The sequence below is a fragment of the Scardinius erythrophthalmus genome (assembly GCF_964197995.2).
Source record: "Scardinius erythrophthalmus genome assembly, chromosome: 5".
Classification (NCBI taxonomy): domain Eukaryota; kingdom Metazoa; phylum Chordata; class Actinopteri; order Cypriniformes; family Leuciscidae; genus Scardinius; species Scardinius erythrophthalmus.
Genome location: NC_138225.1, coordinates 34,801,291 through 34,821,457, shown reverse-complemented (window position 1 = coordinate 34,821,457; position 20,167 = coordinate 34,801,291). Strand labels below are relative to the sequence as shown.

Sequence of the window (20,167 nt, the reverse complement as noted above, 5' to 3'; positions counted from 1 at the left end):
CTGCCGAGCCTGTGTCTTCGGACAAGATGGCCGCCGCTGAACCGGTTCATGTCAAGCCTGCTGAGCCTGTGTCTTCGGACAAGATGGCCGCCGCCGAGAGTGTTCCCGTTACGTCTGCCGAGCCTGTGTCTTCGGACAAGATGGCCGCCGCCGAACCTGTTCACGTCACGCCTGCCGAGCCTGTGTCTTCGGACAAGATGGTCACCGTAGAGCCAGTGTCTGTTCCTGAGCCGGAGCCTGTGTCTGTTCCTGAGCCGGAGCCAGTGTCTGTCCCTGAGTCGGAGCCCGTGTCTGTTCCTGAGTCTGAGCCCTCAGTGACCGCGACACTGGCCATTATGGCCACAGCCATGTGGTGTGTGTGGGCTACACACACACTTGAGCCGGTGGTGTCTGTTCCTGAGCCGGTGGTGTCTGTTCCTGAGCCGGTGATGTCTGTTCCTGTTCCTGAGCCGGAGCCAGTGTCTGTTCCTGAGCCGGAGCCAGTGTCTGTCCCTGAGCCGGAGCCCGTGTCTGTCCCTGAGCCGGAGCCCGTGTCTGTCCCTGAGCCGGAGCCCGTGTCTGTCCCTGAGCCGGAGCCCGTGTCTGTCCCTGAGCCGGAGCCCGTGTCTGTCCCTGAGCCGGAGCCCGTGTCTGTCCCTGAGCCGGAGCCTGTGTCTGTTCCTGAGCCGGAGCCAGTGTCTGCTTCTGAGCCGGATCCTGGGTCTGTCCCTGAACCGGAGCCCGTGTCTGTTCCTGAACAGGAGCCAGTGTCTGTTCCAGTGTCTGTTCCAGTGTCTGTTCCAGTGTCTGTTCCAGTGTCTGTTCCAGTGCCTGAGCCGATGGTGCCAGTTCCAGGGCCTGAGCCGGTGGTGCCAGTCCCAGTGCCTGAGCCGTGGCCGCCCGAGGGGTCTTCACCGCCCTGGCCGCCCGAGGGGTCTTCACCGCCGTGGCCGCCCGAGGGGTCTTCACCGCCGTGGCCGCCCGAGGGGTCTTCTCCGCCCTGGCCGCCCGAGGGGTCTTCACCACCGTGGCCGCCCGAGGGGTCTTCTCCGCCCTGGCCGCCTGAGGGAAGGTCTCCGCCCTGGCCACCTGAAGGAGAGTCTCCGCCCTGGCCGCCCGAGGGAAAGTCTCCGCCCTGGCCGCCCGATGGACAATCTGCTCCACCCTGGCCGCCTGATGGACAGTTTGTCTCTTCCTTCCCGCCCTGTTCTGGCCCTCCCATCCCGCCCTGGTCTGTTCCTCCGGTCCCGCCCTGGTCTGTTCCTCCGGTCCCGCCCTGTTCTGTCCCTCCCGTCCCGCCCTGGTCTTTTCCTCCAGTCCCGCCCTGGTCTGTTCCTCCAGTCCCGCCCTGGTCTGTTCCCCCCATTCTAGTGGAGTGTCTGGAAGCCACTCCTTAAGGAGGGGGTTATGTCACATGTCTGTCCTGTCTTGTTCTGCACTTGGGTGTCTGTTATGTTGAGCCATGTGCTTGTGTCATTGTTAGCCCCGCCCTACTTGTTATCTGATTATTGTTTGAATTCTCCCACCTGTTCCCCCTGATTAGTTTCCCTTTATTAGTTCCCTCTTGTTTGCAGTCTGTGTGGATCGTTGTCTCTGTTTCCCCCATGTTATGTTCTTGAGTTTTTGGCCTGTCTTGCTTTCCCCCACGAGGGAGTTTTTTGGTCTGTTCTTGTTTATTATTTTTTAAATAAATTCCTTTCCTGCAAGTGAATCCTCGCTTTCCTTGACTACCATGACACTACTCTAGTGTTGATTTCAGCTGAAACTGAAGTGAATTGTATGCACTGGAACATTTTTGGAGTTTTGCAAAAATGCAGGTAAAGGCACGTTTTTCTAATGAGCATATGTTGATTTTTCAAGTTTTCAAAAGCCCTATTTGCACTGGATTAGTATTATCTGGGGACCTCGTGTGATTTAGAAATTACGGCGCATTCCCACGGGATAAGCGAAGCCTGTGATTTTACTCGAATTTACTGACTTATCTCCTGGATATAATGTCAAAAGGCTATTGCTTGGAAATGTCTTGTCGTTATAGGTCTGTATGAAATATCATAAACTGAAGAATGTTCCTTACCGCATGCTGCTTTACATGTCATCCATCTCCATCTAATCATTCTTTTTGTTTTTGCTCTTCTGATGGTTTTCAGCTTTCTCTTTCTGCAAATTGTATAGTTGTATCGTATGGTGTATAGCGATATGACCCAGCACCCAAAATACTATCAAAACACTCCAACTCCATTCACTCCATACACTCTTCTTCGCGAAAGATGGATAAAAAAGCGCACAGGTAACAAAAACCTTGAAAAAATGATATACGACCCCGCCAAATCACAGAGATGCTGATTCGCACATGACTAACATTATCACAGGACCTCGGCGTTCGGCGAAATATGGTAGGTCATTTGTGGGGGAATTTTTACTGTGTACAAATGGCCGATTCGCGCAGGATTAAGATCACAGACATCCTCCGCAATTATTACAAATGGCTAGAGGTCACCAGTTAACTTAACCCATGCGAATAGGGCTAAAGCCACAGAAACCAAACTACGCACCTGTTAAGGAAGATGCTACTGACATCATCGTGGCTTATAGGTGGTTTTTTGGAGCTGGCAGCCATTCTGAGCGGCCTCAGGAAGCAGTTGACCAGGATAGAAAGCTGATGGACGTACTCCGTCTCAGCCTCCACCATGTTGAAGACGATCTGGTTTCTTTTCCTCATGCTCTCAGCATGAGGAGAACAAATGTAGTCCTGCACAATAATCTTCCACTTCCTTCTACACAGCCACCCTCGCATGAAGCTCTGGACCTACAGAGAGAAAGTGTGAGTTGTTTTAATTGTATCTTTAGGATTATTATTTGTGGTCACTGTTTGATGAAGGAATGATGAGGAGATGCACAACAACAGAAACTGAAAAACTTCTCTAACCAATAGCCTTGGTTAAATGTTCAACAAGCCCATACGGCTGCATTGTTTAGATGTCCACATACTTCTGGCTATGTATTATAGACAAAAGAGCTTATAACAAAGTTCTTTACCTTTTTGATTTTTTTTATATCAGGATCCTCATCTTCCTGGTATACGTGGTAGGGACGCATTCTTTCCTTAGTTTTGTTCAAGGCTACAATCTTTAAGAGAGAACAAAATACAACATGACTGAGCCTTACAATGTACAGAACACGTGAGAAGGTACATTAGCGAAGATGACTGTCAAAACAATTGGGCTGCAAATGGTCTCTGTCATTATAATTTGACAACTCAGATAATGCTGGTGGTATTTAGCGCTCATCATTCTCAATGAATGATCAAGGTGTCATAAATTTGGGTCATAGAGACCCTGTGTGGGTGCTGGCACATCAGATAACCATCTTAACTTCCTCTAAATGGACAATTTCCTTCCTTCATTCAATAGCCTTCATCAAAAAGCTCTCTCACCAAGCCTTTATCAGGCATTTACTCTGGATGCAAATAGGTTAAATGCCCCGCAGGGTATCTCCCAGTATGTGTGGTCCACAGACCGCAGTCACAAGCTAAAGACTTCAGTTTATTGGAGTGCTATTGTACACTCTAGAATAGATACAGGTAATTATCATGTTTGACATTTTTTCTTTCTTTATTAAGTGTTAGTTTGGAATTAAAAAAATGTAATCCATCTAATCTGAAGGTTATCATCACTACTCTATGCTTTAAGAGGATGATGTTTCCTTAATCTGGTTTTGTGATCTTATAACATGCAAAATTTATCAGTATGTTATTTAATTTCTTACAACAATAATAAATTATGCTGAGTTTCCGTGATAAAAAGAATCGCTCACGAAAATGCAGCTACACAGACCGTATAGTATTTGTAAATATCTCGGCTTTATGTTATCAATGCAAATGTTTTTCTACAATATGGGGATGTAGTAGTTGTTAAAACTGAATGATTTTGACTAATTTTTTTATTTTCTCTTTATAAAATATTCATAACTCCCAACGAGTTTAAATACAGGTGTGTCTGTTTAAAACAACAAAGCATTGCTTTTATGGATTCATCATTTTTTATTCATAGACGAAAACTGCTGATATAATCGTGACACACTACAACAAAAGTGTGTATTCTTTTCCATTATTCACCATATGCCTATGCAAAGAAATAGCACAAGAAAAACAACACCATGCAATAACAATGATAGACAGACAGACAGAGAGAGAGAGAGAGAGAGAGAGAGAGAGAGAGAGAGAGAGAGAGAGAGAGAGAGAGAGAGAGAGAGAGAGAGAGAGAGAGAGAGAGAGAGAGAGAGAGAGAGAGAGAGAGAGAGAGAGAGAGAGAGAGAGAGAGAGAGAGAGAGAGAGAGAGAGAGAGAGATCCCTTCCTCTGACATTGACCTGTAAGGATAATGATCTTAATTAAGATTACACATTCCTCGTTGCTTTGCATTGATTTATACTCTGAATCATGTGTTCACACTGGCCCTGCAAAGTCAATTATGGGGCATAATTCTTGTCCCCATGGCGACTGGGCCAATGGGGAGGATAATTCCCTGGTAACACAACTAGGGAACAGATAAGGTGCAGAGCCTGAGAGATGCTCTGTGGCACACTGGGATTGAATATGTTGCTGGTAACCTTAAATCACAAAAAGAAATACTCCTGGGAAAAGCAATGTGCGAAAAGTAAACCTTCAGTAAAACTCCATATCAGGATTGTGTCACTCTGTGTAAGTCACAAATGCTTTTAGCACACAGGATCATTCAGTAATGGCGACATTTTGGAGACCTGCACTGTTATTAGATTAATGGGATCTAGAGTGGTTCACTGATTCATAAAATTGGACCACACATTGGAAAACAGCCCATTAAATAGCACAGCTCAAGCATATACATTACCTCAGCTTTGAGCCTCTCAATCTCTGTGTCTTGGTCTTCCAGTTGTGTGCGGAGCTGATTGGCTGCCACCTTCTCGGTCTCCACAATCTGCACCAGGTGGATGTACTTCTGCATAAGAACCTCACGCTCAATGATGATGTCAGAGTAGCTGAGATGAAAATGACAGGGTTACTTTATGAGATCTCAGAAGTAGGAGTTTATATATGCTAGTGTTCATTTTGCAGGCCTCAACAATAAAAATGGTAATTTGAGGGAACTGCCACTATCGGCAAATGATAGTCACTGGAGAGCCAAATTGGTCAACTGGGTGGAGCTTGACCTAGTACAGCTCCATCTCTGTGGATCTAAGATGTGGAATTAGGGTTAGGGATTAGGGGTTGATGTTAGGGTTTGGTGTGGTTGGACACTCTCCAACGATTATGTCCAGAGAGCGGGAGCTGGCCGTCAAGCTCCACCCATTGGCGCTGCAGTAAGCAGCCTCTCACTATCGGGCAACCGCTATATTAGTTGTCACTATATCTTCACTTGATCATGTGTTTTTCCCAACGATACTGTCGCATCTAGCTGGATTACATATAGATTAGGTTTAGCAAAAATTACAAAAATGAAGCAGATTTTTTTCAAAACATCAGCATGGGTTGAAAATGATTAACAGCTTACCATACCATCACTTTCCAGTAAAAGTGTTTTTATGACATTATTGCTGTTTTGGTTTTAAATTATAGCTTTAAATTATAAATTCCAGATATAACTGGAACGGGGGGGGGGGGGGGGCAGTTAAACGATAAAAAATTAGATAAAAAAAATTGTATTTTAAAAAATGCAACCAAAATATGATGCAAAAACAAAGCAAACCAAGACATTTATCATTTGATGTTTTATGGCCTAAGTACAAATGTGTTTATGGTGCTGCACTTTGTCTCTTTGATTGTCCATGATTTACTTCCAGTTACATTTAAGTGAACAATGTCAGCCTGTTTGTTCAATGTGGCTTGTCCAGATGTTCACAGGCACATCTGCCCATGGGTAACCCAATAATCCGTTAGATTCAGCCCATCACTCCAGTGACGCAACGCAAATGTACACTGTGGGAGGCTTGAGTATAAATCTGTATAGGGAGTATAAATCTCTGGTGTGTCAGCACGTGAGTGCTTTAAATCTCTGAGGGTTGTGTGTCTGCGTGTGCATGTGTGTGTGCACAAGTTTCTAACAACAACAACACACCTTTATCATAACATCATAAATTAGTCCCACCCCCCACACACACACACACACACAGACAGACATAAAACTGTATTTGTTTTATTGTTGAAGATGAAGAGCACACGCACGCACGCACACTCTTCCTCTTCTTTTCTGCATTTCACCTCAAGTGACAAGTTCCAGCTTGTTTTCTAATGTAGCTTTCTAATAAACTTGACATTGTATACTTTAAATATTGTTGGTTCTGGGACAAATAACATTTTTAACTTGTTTTATTGAAATAAACTTGTTGTTCCTCTTTTGAAGTCACTTTAGATAAAATAATGGGTAAATATAATAAAAGAAAACTGTGCCATTGTTTGCATTTTCAGAGTCAATTGTTAACAATTACAAAATTGGCAAGTACAGAAACAATTAATATGGATAAATAAAATAAAGAAAGAAATAAGCTTAAATAAATAAATAAAGGACATGAAGCAGGAGATAAAATAAATAAAATTAAAACATTTTTTTTTTTAAATGAACCCCACAAACTAAAAGAAAACTGTCCCACTAGACTTATACTTGCATAATGAACTACTAAGTTACTAAAAAGTTTTTAACTTCCTAAAAAAAAACATTATCTTGCCATAGGGCACTAAGTGAGACAAGACTGGTGCGCCCTCAAAAACCAAGAAAATTGGTACAAGACGCTTCTGGCAACAGTGTTTCCACAGTCTGAAATTACATCTTAATATTCCTTGCTCTAAGGCAGATCTGAGATACAACAAATAAAGCAGTTTAAGCTTTCTTTGGAGATTTGTCTCTTGGAGATGAGATATAAAACAAAGTTTTATCTTAGGCTGCACATCTGAGCACCAGGATGTGGAATAACAGTGCTGTCAACCTCAGTGCGGCTTATTTGTTGCTGTGCTGCTCTGTAGTGACAGGGATAAATGCACAATGCGCTTGACTTAACCCGCTCTGATGTGTCTCTTTCTTATTATGATGATTTTATTCTTTCAGCCTGAGAGCAAAGCTTCTTTAGCGCTGCAAAATATTATCCTTGACTGAGCAGGATGAAAAAAAAAAAATATATATACACACTGCCGCACTAGTACCTGGCCTGCAGGATGGCCTCCACCCATTCATCACAGTCTGACTCCTCCTCCGTCCGCAGTTCCAGAGGTTTCTGTCCATCATGCCCGAAGATGACAAGGAAATAATGCTGAAACAATAGACAGATTGAAACACATTAAGAAGTTAGCAGACCTATAAAAGCCTGTGTGTGTTTTGAATTACTGAACTTCAGGCACTTTCCACAAATAGTGAGCTTTGGTGTCCCATTTTAAAACATTAGAGGCACAGCTTGTATGTTTTTTTTTTTTTTTTTTTTTGTCATAAAAACTATTATATATGTTAAATAAACTATTATCTAACATAAAAGTAACTTAACATTGCTAAGCTGTTTTAAACTAAACAAATGTCTGTGTTCTGTCTTCTTAAAATGGTGGGTTCCACTTTATTTTGATAGTCCACTTTAGACATTCTTCTAACTACAAGTAACTTTGCAACTACAAGTGAACTAACTCTCATTAGAGCATTAGTAGACTGCTAGTAGACTGTTAGGTTATGGTTAGGTGTTAGGGTTCGGGTTTGTAGAATAAGTTGACTTGTAGTTGCCAAGTTAATTATGGTCTGTTGGGGGACAATCAAAATAAAGTGTGATCAGATATTAAGCAGACAGTCTACTAATACTCTAATGAGAGTTGACATGTAGTTGCAAAGTTACTTATAGTTAGTAGAATATCTAAAGTGGACTATCGAAATAAAGTGTTACCAGATGGTAATTTTGGCCTTTCTCACCTAAGATCAATTAACTGTACCCAATCAAACAACAATGTCATAATCTTTTGCACATCCCTCTTAGTGTCCAGTTTGACCCTTTTAAAAATGTGTTCAGTGCATTTGTTAAACTTTAAAGTTATTTTCAGAAACATCTATCTGATTTAATTTCATTTAATACATTTTTTTGCTAAAAAATGCAGGGTTGGAAAAAAAAAGAATAGTAAATAAATGAGCTCATATATTATTTAGTTTAACCTCCTCCTGAGGTCAAACTAACTGGCCAGTTTTAGACATTATTTTGTAAATAAAATTGTGCTGTGCTGACCCAAAGCAAAACAACATCCACAAAAAGCCTGCATTTACATATTATTAACAGAGCACCTGCTCTTTATTACAAACTCATAGAAACGTCAGCGCCAGCACACAGATACTGACAAGCACTGTGAAATAAAATGGGAACAGGGTTATGAGAGCCTGAGCACTGTGTGGCTTGAGGCCATTGGCAAGGCAAATAAACACATGCAGCCGCTTAACAGCAGGTGCGAGAGGAATTGAATCAGCTATTGTCATGTAATGACCTGAGGGGAAAATGCTGGTTAGCGTGTGTGCGTTCACAGTGATATTAGTAAGTTGCTTCACAAGCTTTACAATGTCACAATACAGGACAATGAAACTGAAACAGACCACAATCATTTATTAGTATGGTGTAGGGCCTCCTTTTGCGGCCATACAGCATCCATTCGCCTTGGGAATGACGGATACAAGTAAGAGGGATTTTGAACCATTCCTCTTTCTGAACAGTGGCCAAGTCACTATGATGCTGGTGGAGGAAAACGTTTTCTGACTTGCTCCTCCAGAACACCCCAAAGTGGCTCAAAAATTTTCAGATGTGGTGACTGTGCAGGCCTTCACTGTGTTCGACTTCACTTTCAGGTTCATCAAACCATTTTGTCACAAGTCTTGCTGTGTGTATTGGTGCATTATCATGCTGATACATGGCACCCCCTTCAGGGTACAATGTTTGAACCATTGGGTACACATGATCCTCCAGAATGGTTCGGTAGTCCTCGGCAATGACGCCATCAGTAGGGACAGTAGGGAATGCCGTGATATTGCAGCCCAAGCATCACTGATCCACCCCTGTGCTTCACTCTGGGCACACAACGGTTTAGGTATTAAGACTCTTTGGGGCTACTCCAAACCGTAACTGTTTCGCATTTTCCAAGGTTTGCACTGCTGGCACAAATGTAACAGAGATTTTTCATTGGCACGAGTGACCAAATGTTTGGCTATAGCAGCCCGACCATGAATATTGTGAATGTAAATTGACCATGAATATATAACTCTGTGGAGCTCTAGACAAACAGTTTTGGTGGAAACAGGAGAGTCGAGGTGCGCATTTAATTGCGCTTTTTGGATACAATCCGGGTTAATTCCTGGACATCCCTTTCAGACAGCTTCCTCTTGCGTTGACAGTTACTCCCTGTTGAATGTGGTTCGTCCTACGTGGTGGTATGCCGACATTACCCTCGATAACATAGCCCTCGATACACCACAAAGACTTGCTGTCCTGACCACAGATGCACCAGCGAGACATGCACCAACAATTTGTCTCTTTTGAAATCTGATATGTCTCCCATTATGTTGTGTGGCTTCCAATATTGTATCTATAGCTGTGCTATTGCTCTTCTAATTCAACCTTATTACACTGATGGAATGTAAAATCAGTGAAGATATAGGCGTGAAACCCCCAACACTATATTGGCCAGTGTTTCAGTTTCATTGTCCATCCCCTGTACATTTTATTGCAGATTCATTGTGTTTACACTTTTTTTTCTACACTTAGAACCAAATATAGGAAGCAAGACAAAAATAACTAATATGTAAAAAAACAAAAAAAAAAGTAAAGTGAATAAAGGAAGGAGTGGGGAAATGTAATAAACAAATAAATAAACAATTCAAAAATAGAATAAAATAGAAAAAAGTCTGTACATTCAATCAGATTCAGAAGACCCTGCAAAATGGGACAGCTCACAACATCAAAGTAAAAAGCTTATAGGTTCTTGTTTAATAGGGGAGTGAACTATTACTGCAATCTTGTGTATCCATACCAACTGGTGTTGCTACAAAGCCAATTATTAATGAAATATCAATTGCTTTGAGGCAGACAAACTTCTCTTTAAGCATTACTAACCAAAGCCTGACATCTCCTTAAAAAAAAAAAAAAAACACTGAAGAAGTGAGGTTCGGCCTTTTGCAGACAGTGAAATTCACCATCACTTACTCTAACGGTATTTAACTGACACTGAGAGAAACTAATCACAGCCTAAATGCATGAAAGCTGATCATTTCCATCCCTTGGTGCCTGAATCAGCATACACTTAGAATCCAGTGGGAAAATAAGCCTAAGAAATATACAGAAGATAATTATCGTTATGCATATAAATGCAATTTTCTAATGCAAAGGTTGAGGGGTCTGAAAGCAGAACATATTGCATTTGTTTGTGTATCTGACGTTTACATTTATTTCACATCTGCAGCCGACACTAATGAAACAAGCTACTACAGCTGGTCATGCAACAAGAAACACGGCAAGCTCCACTCGTTGCTCCTCGAGTTACCACTGGATTCGTGAGAAGGAGATAAAATACAGCGCAAATATTTGAGTCAGTTTGATATAGCCATGTATATGTCAGTGATATAAAGAACTGCTTGTGTGTCAGCCTGTTTACATGTGCATATTCATCCATTATATGTATGTACACATATATAAGTGTAAAACTGCAGTGTAAGTCAAGTTCAGGGGATTAAGTGTTCAGTGTTTTCTAGTACAGACAGGCATGAGAGGCCTTATGTAACCCTCCCTCGATCTATTTACAGTCTCCCAGGCTGACTCCTCTCTTGGCGTTTAAGTTGCATACAGAAGGATAAAATCAGCACCAGATATTCTTATGATTTCCAGATACATACTCAAAACCAAGATAGCTTTGTAAACTATGACTTACTTAAATATCCAAATGTACTCATGGACCCTTTTCACAGACCCTAATGATGCATTTCCACAGGTATTGACATCATAAATCTATTTTTTTAAGTACATTTATTACACTATAGTTGGTGTTTTCTTATAGCTTGGCATTCATTTTCAGAAAACTAGTTAACGCTGTTGTGTGGATGTTTCTAATACAACAGCTGAGGCAGTGACAGTATATTTCTCTCTTCTGACCAATGTAATCAATCTCTCTATATTTTTCCTCTTTTGAAATGTAATAGAAACACTAATGTGGAAGTTGTCTTTTGCTATGGGGGCAAATGGGAATGCAAAAATGATATTTGTTGTAGTTTCCAATCACCACTATTGAAGTTTACCCAACTATGATTTCTTCCAATAATCAGAAACCATGACAACAAACTAGGGCATAATCAGTAACCTATGGCAAACAGAAAAGCAGGAAAATGGGGAGTAAAGGAAGCAGGAACCGAGAGAATCAATGACATAGGCTACAAACTAAAAGTCCATTAAAAGAAACATCTGACACATGTTAACTGATATAGTTAACTAATGTAAACAAATGAAAAGTTATTGTAAAGTGTTCCCGAATATCAAAAGCGGAAACAGCTGAAGAACTCTACTTTTTCCCAAGCAATGGACTAAAGAGTCTGTAAGCAGCCTTGCTGATACGATGAGATAAAAACAAAGTAAAAAAAAAATACACATACATCAGAGTTAATACAGAACACAATATTACATCTCTGCAATCATAAGCCCTGGAGCATCTTTTAAACTGTCTATTGCAAGGCTCTTGTGTACTGATACATCCTGCAATAAAAGGAAGCAAGTCATTTGCTCAAACTCACAACATTTACTAAGGAAGGCAATCAGATTTTTCACAAAAAGAAGATTCAGAAATGAATCTTTGCAGATATATGTAATATAACCACAAAAAAGAAAAAAATAATCTGTTATATGCATCATAACATGTTTAGAATGGCAGGTAATATAGATTGTATTTACTGTATATGTAAAGCACTGTGCTGAGCATAAGAGACTTTAAAATAGTCTCATTTTCAGTGATTTATTCTACATTATTATTATTTTGAATGCATCAGTAAAAAACTATAAACCAATCAGTAATGTTTTGCATTACACCATTTATTTAGCATTAGAGTCTTTATGAATTTATGTTTTATAAGTTATATTATAGGAGTGTTCTTATTCATTTTGCATTTTGTAAAAAAAATAATTAATTTCATTAAATAATTGAAAAATATATACAGTAAATATGTTTAGAAACTATGAGGATACACTGAAACAAAGATCTTTCTGTTGTGGTGGAGCCAAAGTAATAATCAGAACTACTGGCCTGAGTAGCAAGCAACAGAAAAAAAAAATCTTTATCAAAGACATTATTTTTACGTAGAAATGTAAACAGACATGTGCGTAAGAACACCAAATAAGCCAGAAGAATACCGTTTTACATGCAGTTCTGGCTATTCCACTAGAAATCTACAGTATTCGTGTTGAGAAACAGCCCACACTGATATTGACCTAGTAAACTAAACCATCAGCGCTCTCCCCCTTTACACGCATGAGCTCATTTCATTGCAGCTGCGAATGGACCGGTGACCCTTCCACTATGCCGGTCTTCCCCCCTGTAATGGTCTGACTGAAATACTTCCTAACCTATTTCCTCACACAAATCTTACATTTCCGAAATGCTGTTGCCCTGCATTCACAAGGCCATGCCCTGAAGTGCTGAATTATATGAAGAGTCTCTGTTCTGGGAAGAGCGCTTATATGGAAGCGGTACACACAACTTGTGTCCCAATTCAGAAGCTGCATCCTTCGAAGGACGCAGACTCCAAAGGCCATGCCTTCAAAGTCCAAGAAAGTCAGACCGAGCATTGTTAAATGGAACGGTAGCTTATGGAGAATTGTTCTTGTCATGTAGCAACTGTGACAGGTGCCGTTGATGAGCGGCAGTAAAGTTTGTACTGGACTGAAAATTATAGTCAACTGTTTGAAAAGAAAACAGGATTCACAACCTTTCTAAATGTTCACCACACTGCATAAAAATCATATAATCAGTAAGTTACGACAACATTGCATACGATTTACATTGTTTTACCTCATCCAAAAAAAGTTAAGCAATTTTCAAAGTTATACAAGATTCAACACATTTTTTAAGTCAGTTTGCTGTGATTGAAGTTGAAATGACTTAAATATCCAAGTTGATTGTACTTAATTTAAGGCAGCAACTTCTTTTATGGTGCATGGTCCATTTCTGTGCATAATAAGGAGTATACACTATCTATAAAATCACATATTGGTAAGATATGTGTTGACATATTTGAATGGCTTTCAAGTAAAAAACAAACAAACATTTGTATCGAATCTGCTGTATGGAAAATTCCACCAATCAGAGAGTAGTAACAAGCAAAAATCAAGTCGGTCTCCCTATTCACTCTCAAAATATTTAAATATTTCAATACATATGCATATTTTGCAATTAAACTATAAAACTACTCATTTAAAAACAAAACATTTCAATTCGATAATGCAATTCGCAATGCCTTTGTAGTTCTTTCCCTCACCAAAGCCGTTGAACAGTCTTGTACCTTTGTATTTTTGTCCAATTTTCAAATGCTTTTTGCTTCAAATCAAAATCTGTAATGTTATGATTCACCCCATTGCTGGTTGACTTGGTTTCTGGCTTATAATGCTTGAAGACTTTTTTGAAACCCCTATGGGAGAAATGAATGGAAAAAGTACTTCCGGAAACAACGCCGCTGAAAAAGTGGACGGGAACTGTTGCACTCTATTGAGACCAGCCTTCATCGAGCCGCTGTGAAGCATTCATTCTTTGAAGGATGCAGCCTCTGAATTGGGACGCAGCTTTAGTATGCTCTTGTTCGACTCACAGGAGACAATGTCGCCGCATTAGTGCCCAAGGCCAACACAAACCAACAGGCCTGGTGAGCAGGGGTAAACACCTCTAAATCTAGTCGCCGAACACTCCACCAGTACACAAATTCATCTCTGCATGTATCCGCAATAGTAATTTGCTCTGGCAATCTGCCAAGCCAGAAGGGAAAAGCAGAGCGGGTGGGTGAGAGAGACAGAACCTCTTGCATAACATTTCTTAACAAGTGTCAAGCATATTTTTAAACCGTCACTTCACATAACAAATCCTGTTTCCATGACAACCCAGTGCTCTGCGCAAGAGCAGCGTTCAATAATGCTTTTTGCACTGCATTCATTACTACCGTTTGATTCGTTCAGCGCCTCGCCAATCTTCATTTAAACCTCCTCATCTATTACACTGAAAGCAGTCAGAAAATGTGTTTGGCTCAGCCGTTTGCAGTGATCTCAGGACTGTAAATTACAATATATGTTGAAAAAAGAGGTTTAAACTGTTTTAGCCTGTCAGCCGGCAAAACCACTCAATCCTTCAAAACCACTCAAACCCCTTAGAAAACCAGCAAAACAGAGCAGCTTGAGCCTAACCGGGCTGGAAGACCACCCTGGGTGGTTTAAGAAGGGCGAATATTTGTCTCGATTAGCAGCACTTGTTTGTTTTATGCATTTCTCTCATTTGGGCGAAGGGAGAAGAGATGGAGTTGTCAGCTTTGCTGTTGGTTTTCAGGAAAAGTGTTGATGTTCGCCGTCTGGATGAAATAGATGACGCTTTCTGCTCTCACTCCTGCTGGGTGCTTACTGATACTGTTTACAATCATGCAGTTCGGCTCTGCGCTGTCTGTAGTTCTCTTTGCTGCTACAGCCAGATATAAAACAATCAATCACAAAGCAATATTTGCTGTTGTCACAATACACCTTTGTGGTTTGTTTGTGACGGGCGGATGCCATTAAAACAAATGGAGCGGGCCCTGCTTTTTCATCAGGATGAAAGTGCACTGTATCCTCAAGTTTTTATGGAATCTATTGTAATATAGCACCTTGGTTATTTCAAGACATGCACGCAATATTAACCACGGGGAATAAAGTGGACTGTCAATAATATTCTGGAGTTTTGAAGAAATGGCATAGCAACAGCTAAAACCAGCCTAAGGAAAACTGGTCTTTTGGCCTGGCCATGCTGGTTTGGCTGGTCTTTTATGTTAGTCTTAGAGGGTTTTTGCCTACTTGACATCTGGGAGACCAGTTTGCAGATCAGCTAAACCAGCTAAGACTAGCAAACCAAATATGCGAGAGGTGCGTAGTGAAAGCGAAGCTTGATTTCACTTGAGCCATATTTGGACAGGACTTGCTTTTGAGATTTTAATCCCATCTGAATCTGCCAAGGTTGTGTTTTTCCTCACACAACCTCTGTAACAATTCCAGAGTAAATTGACTACTGTTTTTCGGCAAACTCGGTGGTCGTCTGAAAAATCCAATCCCGTTCGAATGCAATAGCCTTTGATTTCTGATCCCAATAATTCTCCTCATGTGTTTTTCACTAACCAGACCTGCCATTTGCACACTAATCTTCTGCATGTTGCACCTTTCAATATGGACGTTATCTGATGAAAAAGTAAAATAATATAAATATGAAATTAAGGAAAGTCAAAAAAGCGAAAACTTCTAAGGCCATTTTAATAGCATCAGGTTAGATATGAATAGATTTTTCTGCTCAGTTGGCTTTATTATAAGCAGCCACTCATCAAACTCATGTGAAATTTATTTAAACAAGGTTTTTATAATACATAAAAATTCAATAAAAAATATTTTTTTAATGCCCACGTCTAGAAACACACTCCCACCTCTGTAATTAACACAGAGATGTTAGTCCTGTCCGAATCTGTGCGTAAAAATAACAGATGTAGTGTGAAAAGATTTGTAAATCATACGTCGCTCAAAAAACTGGAGATTATTCTTTTTCTCTGATATTACATCACAAGTGTAACATATATTAAAAGGCAAATATTAGTGTTTCAATAAGCGTGAAACGTTTCTCCAAAATACTGTTCAATAACAGTATACTTTAAACCGCTTAAAATATCTGAAATGTTATACATGATATAGAAAATGATTAAGAGAAACTTTACACTGTTCCGGGCAATCGAAGAGGGGGAAATGGAAAACCCAGAGTGGAGCTGGAGTGGAGTAATTACAAAACACTTTCAGCAAGAGGAGAAATTGCAGTCACTCCACCTCTCTCATGCACTGTGCAGAAAAACACCTTAGGTTGGTGTAAGTTGTTATTTTCTGCAGGGTGCACCACACAAGAATCCTTTCAATTTCATCATTTTAATTATGAATTGTTCCCCTTTCTCTAGCTTCTATAAATCTTTTTTGCTCATTCTTCAAAGCCATAATTGCACAATTAACAGTCAATAATATTAACTGCACAATTAAATAGCAAATTTACTTTCAATTATTGAAGGCTAGTCAATTGTTTCATGATTTTTTTTTTTTTTTTTTTTTTTTTTTGTGTGTGCTATAACCATAAAAAATTATTCCTATTTCCCACTATAAATTTCTCATCTCTATCATGCTATTTGTGTTGGAGAGATGTGCCTTTTGCCAGCCTCTCTTTATGGTTATTTTGTTCATTGTTGCTAATGTTTTTTACTATTTCATCCAAATTTCAAATGTTTTAGTTAATATTTTTTATCAGCTAATGCAGCTTCATAAGCTTTTGAAATACAAAATAATGTGACAATGAGAGAGTGTGTTTGTGTATAAAAAGCTCCATAACAAAAATAAAATGCTAATTTGTAGTAGTTTGCTATTTAGACCTAGTACAAGCCAAGCCAAATTGATAAGGGTAATAAAAAAAAAAAAACAGGTTGTAGTTCACATTAAAGGTTTAGACACTGCTTATTCATTGAAACCCCACTAGAGAGAGAGAGAGAGAGAGAGAGAGAGAGAGAGAGAGAGAGAGAGAGAGAGAGAGAGAGAGAGAGAGAGAGAGAGAGAGAGAGAGAGATTCATTCTCTTTTTGTGCATCTTACAACCCAATTTTTTTAACAAAAGTATAAAAATGTATGAATGAATGAAGTAATTACTTAATTAAACTAAAAACAAGGTGCAAGGTCTTTTTATTGCAAACATGGAAATTATTTCAAATGTTAAAGGGGTCATATAATGCCATTTTTGTACAAGCTAATATGATTCTTTAGGGTCTAAATTAAAAGTTTGTAATATACTTTAATTAAAAATTCTCATTAGTATTGTAAGAAAACACTAATTTTATCTGGTCAAAAACAGCTCTGTTTTCAGCACGCCGTTTAAGTGCATGTGTCTTTAAATGATAATGAGCTTTGCTCACCCCGCCCCTCTGTTCTGTAGGGACACAGTTTGTAACACAATAACCATAACGCGTTGTTCATTATAAACGTGGGATTATGAATTATATTGAGGACGTCATACATAGAAAACATGCCGTAATGTAGGCTACCCTGAGTGTAAACATAGCCACATTTGCAAAGATTAATATAAAGGTTAATAAAACGTTACACTCACTTCAGTTCTTCTGGAGGTGCAGTAGGAACACAAATACCGATCCTTTTTTCAGGAGCAGCTTCTTAGCAAAACCAGCTTTATACTGACCTCGTTTGTAAAGCAGTCTGGTGTGTGAAATGATTCGCGCAAACATGAAAGCATTGACGTTGATCGTGGGGAATATTCCCTTCGAAAACAAACTCAGCCACTGCGTCTTCAGCGGTTCGGATTTAGGAACATCAAAATGACTGCTGTGTTCCTTATTACACCCAAGAACAGAACACCACAACCGATTAGAAGCCATTCTGCTCACAAACAGAAACAGTGCTCCAACGTTTCAACAATGACGCGCGCCGGTAAGCGCGGACTTTGATTGACAGCTTGCTTACGAGCGAGGGCGGGTCTGTGTTGAAACGCTGCTGTCACTCAACAGTCGTGGGAGGGGCGTCCGACCGTGTGACGTCACTAGGTCAAACGGCTTGATTTGAGCCAGGGGTAAACATATAAGAAGATTAAAAAAAAACACTGGATGGATTTTTAGCATTTTATGATGGTTGTGTACAGGCACTGCCAACACACATTTCAGTACAATCAACTTGTAAAAGTGTATGTACCATTATATGACCCCTTTAACAAAGTGATTGGTCAGTCACAGTTGATTCTGACCTGTCAATCATTCTGTGGTATAATATTTTTGTACAACAACTGTTAAATAAATAAATAAATATTTTTGGAAAATAGCCATGTCATGTTATGGACTAATATTATATTCATATATATGAAAATCTTTGCACCATGATATTTTCCACCATGACAAACTTTTCTGCACCTTTTGTGCACACAGAGCATCATCTAAAATTCAGAGCATCTTTTAAAAATAAATTTAAAAATAAAACACTTGGCAGTGATTGGGAGTGGAGTCACAGCAAAACCGTACCAGTACAACTGATGAAGTATTCATGAACCTTTTTCCTTTTTCCATGAACCTTGAGAGTAAGAGTGTTATGACTGTTGAGTGTTGATTGTGTGGGAGAATGTGTGGATTGGATTGATTTTTACTTTGTTTTCACTCACACAAATATTACAAGCAAAAACATTTCCTTAAAAGGAGAAGTGTGTAATTTCTGTGGGGTTTTTTAACCTTTATTTATACAATGCAGATTGTTTCAAAGCAGCTTTACAATGATCAACATGAAAATATTGATTCAATGATGCTAACATAATTAAATTCTGCTGTAAAGCAGCTCTAAAAAGACAACAGTAAACAGTCAATATTCAGCTGAAATCATTTTAGTGTTGATTTAGTTTGGTTCGTTAAAGGAACACGCAGACTTTTGGGGACTTTAGCTTATTCACTGTATCCCCCAGAGTTAGATAAGTCCATACATACCCTTTTCATCTCAGTGCGTGCCGTAACTCTGTCTGATGTACCCACCGCTAACCTAGCTTAGCACAAAGACTGGAGGTAAACGGCTCCAGCTAGCATATTGCTCCCAACAAGTGACAAAATAACGCCAACATTTTCCTATTTACATGTTGGCGTGATTTGAATAGTCACAGCATGTACATATAACAAGGTCACATGAGACACAGCCATCTTCTAACCGTATACATAGTGGGAACTATATTCTCAGAAGGCGAAGCACTGCTGCTTCTGCGGAGTGATTTCTTCTGTGTATGTATACAGTTAGAAGATGGCTGTGTCTCATGTGACACAATTTTTGTCCCATTTTTGGTATATTTTATGGTTCTATTGTCAGCCACAGCATAGGACTATATTGAGAAAACTGTCAATATAGACTTAAAAACTTTTTTCTGCCCCACGGCAAACAGAGTATTGTTTGGTTTAAACAATTAAAGAAGTGTCATTCATTTTTAAGTTTTAAAGTGTAGTCTTGTTTAATATTATGTAATCCTTTGAAACACGTTTGCAGCAAAAGTCACAGAACAGAGCAAAATGTTACAATTTTGTAAACTGCATTTAATAAATTTGACTGAAAATGTCATTGATAAGACAACGGAATACAATAAAATTCCACATACATTAACGCCACGATTTTAATGTTCATAAATAAGGATTTATACACATTTGTACGTCAGGAAAGTTGTTCATACATAAATGATTTACATTTTAGTGCTTTCAATACGTCAATATTGTGTTTAATTCTCTATGTACGACGTCTATGTAAATGTACGTGTGGTATACATAAAAATACATATGAATACTCATGAGATCATGTTGGATATAAACTCTCAATTGGAAGTTATAAAGTTCTACACTTACCCTTTACTATTTTTTATTTCATGGTGGAAACAAGCTTTCACAATTAAGACATTAGATGTCATCCTGAAAGCACTGCCACATGACCAGTGCCAACCTTACATTTCTTCAAAAATTGCTCTTTATGAAAAAACTAAAAAATACCCTGAATTAAAACAGAACCACAATAACACAAAGCAACAAAACAGCAGGCTTCACGTCCTGAAACAGGGGGGGACCTGTCATTTTACAGCTTCCCATCTAGATCTAATTTCTGAAGCCAATAATCAAAGCTAAACTGGGGAATAAGTTTTCCCATCTCTCCCCTTAATCTAGTGAAAACATTTTGAGCTGAAAGATTTCCTCACAGGACGCTTTGTAATGAGGAACACAGGGACGAAAAAATTTCACTGAGAAAATACTGTAATTTAATGCTGAAACACATCAGTATAATTGGAAAAGATTCACATTATGTCTGATCTCGTTCTTCCGATGGTAATGGTAATGATAATTCTCGAGGCGCCATAGTGTTGGAACTGTCATGGGGCGTGATAAATTTCATATATTAAAAGTGTATGAATTTGAGA

At 39.5% G+C, this 20,167-nt stretch overlaps 1 protein-coding gene across 3 annotated transcripts in view; it reads right to left on the bottom strand.

Moving 5' to 3' along the window:
• rasgrf2b (Ras protein-specific guanine nucleotide-releasing factor 2b) overlaps positions 1–20,167 on the bottom strand; it is a 73,600-nt gene that overhangs the window by 39,309 nt on the left and 14,124 nt on the right. For all 3 annotated transcript variants that reach the window (XM_081366866.1, XM_081366864.1, XM_081366865.1), the window contains 4 exons: positions 7,149–7,255; positions 4,846–4,993; positions 3,016–3,105; positions 2,532–2,785 (listed from right to left, as the gene is read on the bottom strand). In XM_081366866.1, the coding sequence (XP_081222992.1) occupies positions 2,532–2,785; positions 3,016–3,105; positions 4,846–4,959 (458 nt within the window). In that variant the 5' untranslated portion in view covers positions 4,960–4,993; positions 7,149–7,255. The remainder of the gene's footprint in view (positions 1–2,531; positions 2,786–3,015; positions 3,106–4,845; positions 4,994–7,148; positions 7,256–20,167) is intronic.